This window comes from Zea mays, chromosome 2 (assembly GCF_902167145.1).
Source record: "Zea mays cultivar B73 chromosome 2, Zm-B73-REFERENCE-NAM-5.0, whole genome shotgun sequence".
Lineage (NCBI taxonomy): Eukaryota > Viridiplantae > Streptophyta > Magnoliopsida > Poales > Poaceae > Zea > Zea mays.
Genome location: NC_050097.1, coordinates 182633534 through 182641664, shown reverse-complemented (window position 1 = coordinate 182641664; position 8131 = coordinate 182633534). Strand labels below are relative to the sequence as shown.

The following is an 8131-nucleotide window of genomic DNA, read 5'->3' as shown; positions in this document are numbered from 1 at the left end:
CTTATTGGGCAAAAACCTTCACCAGTGGGTAAAGGGTATTAGAACGTTCCACTCTTACCCATACATGTTAACCCATGGGTATAAAATACCCAGTATAAAAGCGTGAACTTGGGCTTTGATATTCCATTTATTTTGACTATTTGACAAACTTTTTTGTGATAATGTCATACAAGGTTTAACAACTATTTGATGGTCATGTAATGGAACATGTAATGTGTTATGTGGTACTATCCTAGTATTGCTACTTTATTCAATGATCCATGATATTATTGAATGGATGATTGAATGATGCTCAATCTTTTGTAATGATATTTAGATTGATATACTTGATGTTTGTATATTGTATTATTTTGATAAAGTTTTAATCTTTATGAGTACAAGTGACTCGATGGGAGACCCATACCCACATGGGTATGAATATGGGGATAAATCTATTGTCATTAGTGAATATGGGTGATCCGACGAGTTTATTTTTTTACAGGTATGGATATGAGATAGCATTGCCAATGCCGTCTCTAATCACAGCTCCAAACGATAAAAACCGAACGTCTCAGAGCTTTGCCTGGGCCAAGCAGCCTTTGTTCCTTCGAAACCCTGCCTGGCTCGCTTTTGGTAGCCCACGCGAACCGGGCCGCTTTTCAGCCCTCCGCTCCTGCGTCCTCCCCTTCCACTCGTATACAACCACCCACCTGAGCCGCACCCACGCTCACCGTACCTCCTCCGAATCCGCCGACCGCCGGCGAGCCCCTCCTCCTCCACGACACGCGCTTCCCCGGTAAGCCGCCTCGCGGTCCCTCTTGAGCTTCGTCTCCCGTGTTTTTTTTTTGTTTGAATTCGTGCATCCTCGCGTCACCCGCGAATCTGCTCCTACTGCACAGCCCCCTGCGCCCACATCGCGCGAGATGCAATCTGCCGCCAGGCTCTTCGCTGCGGCCGCGCCGGGAAGCCCGCGTTCTCTCCTATTCCTGCGCGGCCTCTGCTCTGCCTCGCCGGCTGGACAGCCGGATCCGCGGCCCTATCCGGCCCCGGACCCCGACCCCGACCCCGACCCGCGGCTCGTTGGCGCTCTCTGCCGTGTGCTCAGCGACTTCCGCGGGCCGCGGCACGACCTCCGCGCCGCGCTCAGCGGATTCGCGCCCCGCCTCACGCCCGCGGCGGCGGCTGCCGTCCTGCGCCGCTGCCGTAACCTTCCCGTGCCCTCCCTCCGGTTCTTCCTCTTCGCGGCTGCGATGCCGGGGTTCACACACCTTCCGGACTCGCTCCTCATCCTCGCCGGCTCGCTTGCGGGGGCGCGGCTCTTCCCGCTTCTGCGCTCTCTGCTCTCCGATCTCCCGCGGTCTGCGCTCTCGCGGGACCTGTTTCCGCTGCTGTTCCGCGCGTACGCCCGCGCCGGTCTACCCGAGGATGCCATCCGAGCTTTCTCCTCCATGGAGAGGTTCTGTTTCCTGCCGACGGTCGCTGATCTCCACTCGCTGCTCTTCACGTTATCGCATAATGGCCTGGTGGAGCACGCAGAGGCATTCTTTAGGGAGTCGCCATTTCAGTTTGATCTCTCGGCCAAAACTTATACCATCCTGATCTCTGGGTGGGCTGTTGTTGCGAGTCCAGTGAAGGCCCAAAAGCTGTTTGACGAAATGATTGAGAGAGGGGTCCAACCTGATGTGCCTGCCTATAATGCGTTGATTGACGCCTTGTGTCGAGGAGGGGATGTTGCACTTGCTCAGGAGCAGCTAAAAGATATGCAACGCAGCCGTGGGCTTGCCCCTGATGCTGCCACTTACGGCCCATTCCTTCGATCTGCATGTGCGTCAAAGGATGCCCGTGCTGCTCTTCGAGTGCTAGATAGGATGCGTGCACGCAGCCTTACACCAAATGTATTCACCTATAATGCTGTCATTCGGTTACTGTGTGAGTTGGGAGAGGTTGATGAGGCTTATAATATCCTCAATGAGATGGCAACTTATGGGGAGAAGCCTGATGTCTGGAGCTACAACACTCTGCTTAATACACATTGTAAGCTGAAAGAGGTGAATAAAGCGTTGCGGCTCATTTCAAGGATGGATGATAGCTCATGTTTGCCTAATCGGCACTCTTACAACATGATTCTGAAAATGTTGCTTGCGATAGGAAGGGTTGATAGGGCAATTGAGGTTTGGGATGGGATGGAAAAACATGGTTTCTACCCAGGAGCAGCTACTTATGCTGTTATGATCCATGGGCTGTCTTGCAAGAAGGGTAGAGCAGAGGAGGCCTGCAGTTATTTTTTGAGGATGGTAGATGAGGGTATCCCTCCTTACCAGGCTACTTGTCAGGTTCTGAGGGATAGGCTGCTCAGGCTTGGCTTGCGAGATGATCTTGAGATGCTCACTGATAGGATGCGACGGAGCACATCCTGCACAATACAAGATTTGGCAAGTATCATGTGCAGTAAGAGGGCAGAGGAAACTAGAAATCTGAAATGCGACCATGAATTCTCTTGCCTTGATCTTGCTGAGAGCCAGTGGATGGAGAAATGGAAAATAGGAGACACCTCCTCGTAGGGGGAGGTTTAATGGGTATAAGAATCTCTGTTATCCCGTTGATGATGGCACTCATAACTTGGCTAGTTGGCTCTGCAATTTCTTACTGGGTATTTTTCTAGTGTATAATTACATTTTTTTTATTCGCAATGTTTTGACATTTGCTATACACTTGTTTGTTAGGAATGTTGAATGGTTCCATCATTACAACCATTTTATAGTCCCTGTAACATGTTTTACATAGTGTTCACTTCGTAACCAGTCCTTTTACAAATTGTGACCATACTTGAATTTCATTATTTCCAGTTCTTACATTTGTTGGTATGGAAACTGAAAAAGGAGCTATCCTGATGCTATGTAATATGTATAGAGTTTATTTTGATTTGTATGCAAGTCTGCTGCGGTATACTGCTGTTTGTTCACCCATTTTCTGAACCTGGTCTTGTAGGCTATCATGGATTCAGATCCATCATCACAGAACCCAACAGATATGACTGCATTTGTAAGTTCTGATTTTTATGTGGTTATGCATCATATGATCTATTAGCACACATCATTTATATGTAAAATTTTACTGTTTCCTGGCACAGTAGTGGGATGGAACATAAAACTTTGGGTCTCTTAAACAAAGTCTAAACTGCTTTTAATATCACGTGGCAGTGTAGTTTGGACCATTTAGATAAGAAAATGAAGTACAACATTGGATTATTTATAAAGCCAGAAAATAGGGTTAAGATATTAACGTTCGACTTTATTTTTTGGTTTTGTACTGCCAAAAAGTCGAGGAGTCTGTAATTGCTGATTGTTAGCTTTCCATTTCAGGTCCAGAACCTCCTTGGACAGATGGTGAGTGCCTTTGGATAAGGTTTCATTAGCATCTCCTTCAAATAATTTACCACCGTCTCCCACTCACTTGAACGCTGATAATTGCAGCAAACAAGGTTCGAGTCCATGTCGCAGAACATTGTGTCAAAGAATATCCTTATCTGCTTTAAATTTATTATCTTTATTCTGTTTGTCTTTTCAAGAAAATGTGAAAAATAGAGCTCCGAGATAAGTTTCTACCAGTGCAGTCATTATTGTTTTGATGTTCTTTAATATAGTAATATCTGATGCCATGCTTCTGTAATGCCAATATGCATTTTGGATGCTGGTATATTTAACAAATCATTGCCCATGGACGATATTTTTTAGGTGTGTTTGTGCAAGCTTGTAACGTTCTATAACTGAAACAAACCAGCTATACATACACACAAAATATACCATTATCCATACAATATTCTTGTTCCATTTTGAGAATCTGTCTCCTGACCTTGATAACTGTTTTTTTGTGCTCTTCTGTTAGCCCTGTAGTTATTGTTTTCTTGGAGCATACACATGCTCCATACAAAATAACGAAAAGTCGAAAACCATGGCTATATTTTGCTTACGTTTTTCTAATATATTTTTCTGGTCTATAAAAGAATAAAACAGAAGTCTGAGACATGCAAAAGAATATTTCTTACAAAGTGATATTGCGTGATTTTTTTGCCAAGCTATTCAGAACCAAACGTTCCATTAGGATTGAAGGAAAATACCACTTTTGCTGTTATAATTGTATCATCATGATTTGTTAAACTGCACGATGACCATTCTTAGTTACACTCAAGTATGTTCAAGAGATTAAATTGAAGGTTCTAATGCATTCTTGTAGTATAATGTTGAGTCTGCTGGTGCACTGAGATTTCACAATTGTTTTGCCATCGCACTATCACAGTATGATCCAACGACATCATTTTACTTGTTGATAATTTGAAGCGCTTATTTGTGGAATTTACATAGGAATGACAGAAGTTATTGAAAATCTATTTTATCATTAGCTATATATGCACTTGTCTGCCACAATCTTCCGTTTTCTTTAACTACACTTCACTAGATGAAATGGGAACCAAGATTGATGAGCTCGAGCAGAGCATCAACGATCTCAAAGCTGAGATGGGCACTGAGACGCCGGTCAAGAAGCCTGATGAGCCAAAGCCTGCTGACTCTGCCTAACTTGGGTGTAACCCAGAGATTGTTGTGTGAAGATTTGATGATGGTGTGACAAATTTCAGCAGTACGTGATCGTATCTGTTTTCATGAGTCCTGGCAGTTATGTAGACACGAACCCATCGTATGAAAGATGAATCCATGTTTGGGCTCTCCAGACATCAACGCATGTTCTTAGCTTTTCTGTCATCTTTCGGCAACTATTTGTTTGACTGTTATAAGATGTTATGCAACATCTACTCCATTTGAAGTAATTGTCTTGTGTAGAGCAGTCTGCTGCTGCTTGTTTGCTGATAACTCATGGCGGCTGTTGTCTGTTTTGTCCAAATGACATCGAACGTACGAGTCATATGAGCTTATGTCGGTTGTGCCGTTTATTGGCACAATCTGGCGCTGCAATACTGGCAAATTTACCGTGTGGTTGTGGTGGACTGATACTTTGGATATCATACGAATATCCTCGACTTGTGGAGTGGGGAACCATGATAAAAAAAGCAGGGCTTTTGAGGGCTGGTTTGGTGGATAGTGAACCTCCATTTTTTTGTTTACCGAACCAGCTCTAACGTGGATTGAAGGGGCTAAAATCCTTTCATATTTTAAAATTAAATGGCATGAGGATTTTAGCTCATTCAATCTTCTTCATTTCTCTTGTTCCTAAACAAGGCTTTAATAGTAGCCCTAGAATCGATAGATCAATACCCTTATGTAGGACATCGAGAACTTAGAACAAGTATAGTAAATGATTAGTAGAATATCAATAGAAGGTGTAGATTTTTGAAAAAATAATTATAGCTCTGAGAAAACTGTTGTGAACTGATGGGTATGAAAAAGCTAAGATATGTTTGGTTGAAACAACGGTTTAGATTAAGAGCATGATAATTTAGTAAGATGGATGTCAGGAATGTAGAAAATCTGGGATAGAAGATAATTCTACATCGAACTAGAGGAACATATAGAATTTTAGGAATCTATTGTGTTGTTGTACTTGTTTGGTTGAGATTTAAGATTTTTGGCAGCGAATTTGGTTTAGAAGTTAAACCAAACACACCCATAGAACAAGTATAGTAAAGGTTAAAGTACTGCTTTGAATTAGGGAGTGTTTAGGACCGCTCAAAATTCATAAATTTGTGCTCCACTCAACTCTAGCTGAAGCAGCTTCACGTGGAGTTGGAGCTAGTTGGGAGAGATGTTTGACTAAGAGGGTATCCTCAGCTTAAAAAAACTGATTACATGATGAATTGTCGTTGTTGCCTCTTATTTAGTACCCACATGCCACCCGCCCTCTCTATCACCGTCTCTTCTTCCCTGCGCAGCTCGGTGTGGCGACTGGTGATGGGTCGCTCAACGAACTCTCGCACAACACGAGCGGCCTCCTCAAGCATGTTGTTGAACTCACGCGCGACGCGCTTTCCGGACTGCATCTCGGTGAGGTGCCCTGATGTGGGCGCGGAGCTAGAGGAAGATCCGTGCACTCCGGACGGTCTGTGAGGACACTAAAAATGCATTTTACCGAACCTGTCACCTTCGGGTTTTTCTGGTTTTACAACGACCGGACGGTCCGCGCATAGGTTTTTTTTCAAAAAAAACTTCTCTTGTCCGGAATAATCTACGGTATTCCGGACAGTCGATTTAGACTAGTTGTATATAAACTTATGCACCTGAGAAATGATCAACTAGGCAAACTAGTTAGTCCACGTGGTTTGTGACGGACGTCAAACACCAAAAACAATTATAGGAAATGTTTAAGTCCATTTCCCTTTCAATCTCCCCCTTTTGGTGATTGATGCCAACACAAATCAAAGCAAATATAAAAAGTAGAAATGAACTAGTTTGCAATTTTTGACAGATGTGCATAAGTCACTATGAATTAAACCAATTGAAAGTATTTCTCAGCATATATGATTGCTTTCTTCTAGTTTAACATTTTGGACACATTTGCACCACTTAGGTTGTTTTTGCAAATCTTTTGTAAAAAGTCTTTTCAATTTTTTTTTACAAATAGCCAATGGTATAAGAATATGATTTCAGACATCATTTCCAAGATTTCTGAAAATTCTCCTCCGTTTCAAATGCTTTTCCTTTGGCTAAATAAAAGCTCCCCCTGAAAAAGTTCTCTTAGCTATCAAGAGGGTTTTTGCAATTGAAATAATTTCTTCCCTTTTGTGAAACAAATACTAGTTGAAATAATTTCTTCCTTGTTGTGAAATAGTTTTTGAAAATTTAAAAATGAGTGGTGGTGCGGTCCTTTTGCTTTGGGCCAATAAATTCTCCCCCTTTGGCACTAATCGCCAAAAACGAAGAATCTTGAGAGCCCTACAATTCTCCTCCTTTGGGGCCCTATTTTCTCTCCCTTTGGTAAAAGAAATATGAGTGAAGGTTTATACCAATTGGAAGTTGATAAGTAAGGCAAAAGATAAATGATACCGACAGAGTTGGAGTGGAAGCCTTGCCTTTGCCGAATTCTCCATTTCCCTTTCAATCTAAGACTAACCATAGAGAAACTCATGGAAGCACATTAGTCTTAGCTTTGGCACAAGAAAAATAAGCAAGATGCATTTGTACCAAATGAAAGAGACATGATCAAAGGTATATAAATGAGCTATGTGTGCAATGTTTCAATTAAAGTTCCGAGAATCTAAAATGTTTAGCTCATTCCTAAGCTTGCTAAAAGTCTTTTCATATAGGGGCTTAGTAAAGATATCGACTAATTGGTTGTGTGTGCTAAAATATGCAATTTCGATATCCCTCTTTTGTTGGTGATCTCTCAAAAAGTGATGCCGAATGTCTATGTGCTTAGTGCGGCTGTGTTCAACGGGATTATCCGCCATGCGTATTGCACTCTCATTATCACATAGGAGAGGGACTTTGCTCAACTTGTAGCCATAGTCCCTAAGAGTTTGCCTCATCTAGAGTAATTGTGCACAACAGTGTCCTGCAGCAATATACTCGGCTTTGACGGTGGATAGCGCTACTGAATTTTGTTTCTTTGAAGCCCAAGAGACCAGCGATATTCCCAGAAACTGACAAGTTCCTGATGTGCTCTTCCTGTCAATTTTACATCCAGCATAATCGGCATCGGAATACCCAATTAGATCAAAGGTAGAGACCTTGGGGTAACAAAGCCCAAACATAGGAGTATAAACTAAATATCTCATGATTCTTTTCACGACCCTAAGGTGAACTTCCTTAGGATTTGCCTGGAACCTTGCACACATGCATACATAAAGCATAATGTCCGGTCGTGAAGCACATAAATAGAGTAAAGATCCTATCATCGATCGGTATACCTTTTGATCTACAGATTTACCTCCCATGTCGAGGTCGAGGTGCCCATTTGTAGCATCCCAAAAATTCAAATTCTGAAATATTCTAAAAACTCGCTCTAAATTCAAAATGAATTTCAAATTTTGTTTCAAAATGTTTGTTTGCAAGTTGATATCAACAAGTAAAATATAGTGGTCTATATTCTCTCTAAAATCCTCCTCAAAATATCCTACAAATATTTCCCCAGTGATCATCCTCAAACTCTTTCAGAAATACTGCCCAAATATTCCACCGATATATCTCCAAGTATTTTCTTCCTG

General features: G+C 42.3%; 1 protein-coding gene across 3 annotated transcripts; it reads left to right on the top strand.

The window, feature by feature from the left end:
• Nucleotides 1-445: 445 nt before the first annotated feature.
• LOC541966 (empty pericarp 2) lies at nt 446-4880 on the top strand. Of its 3 annotated transcripts, NM_001158983.2 has the most exons (6): nt 712-775; nt 879-2027; nt 2968-3021; nt 3342-3365; nt 3453-3495; nt 4432-4844. In NM_001158983.2, exons 2-6 carry the CDS (start codon nt 903-905, stop codon nt 4551-4553), a joined length of 1368 nt encoding a protein of 455 aa, NP_001152455.2. In that variant the 5' UTR covers nt 712-775; nt 879-902; the 3' UTR covers nt 4554-4844. The 3 variants fall into 3 exon arrangements, with proteins under 3 accessions (NP_001105090.1, NP_001152455.2, NP_001352555.1); NM_001111620.2 differs by lacking the exon at nt 879-2027 and having other exon boundaries at nt 446-775; nt 4432-4880; NM_001365626.1 differs by lacking the exons at nt 712-775; nt 879-2027 and adding an exon at nt 2385-2629.
• Nucleotides 4881-8131: the final 3251 nt, after the last annotated feature.

Excerpts from the sequence above, each read along its gene's own strand:
- LOC541966 (NM_001158983.2), top strand. The coding sequence starts at position 903 with ATGCAATCTGCCGCCAGGCTCTTCGCTGCGGCCGCGCCGGGAAGCCCG. Across the intron at positions 3,022-3,341 it reads CAACAGATATGACTGCATTT|GTCCAGAACCTCCTTGGACA; the intron begins GTAAGTTCTGAT and ends TTTCCATTTCAG. Across the intron at positions 3,366-3,452 it reads AGAACCTCCTTGGACAGATG|CAAACAAGGTTCGAGTCCAT; the intron begins GTGAGTGCCTTT and ends TGATAATTGCAG.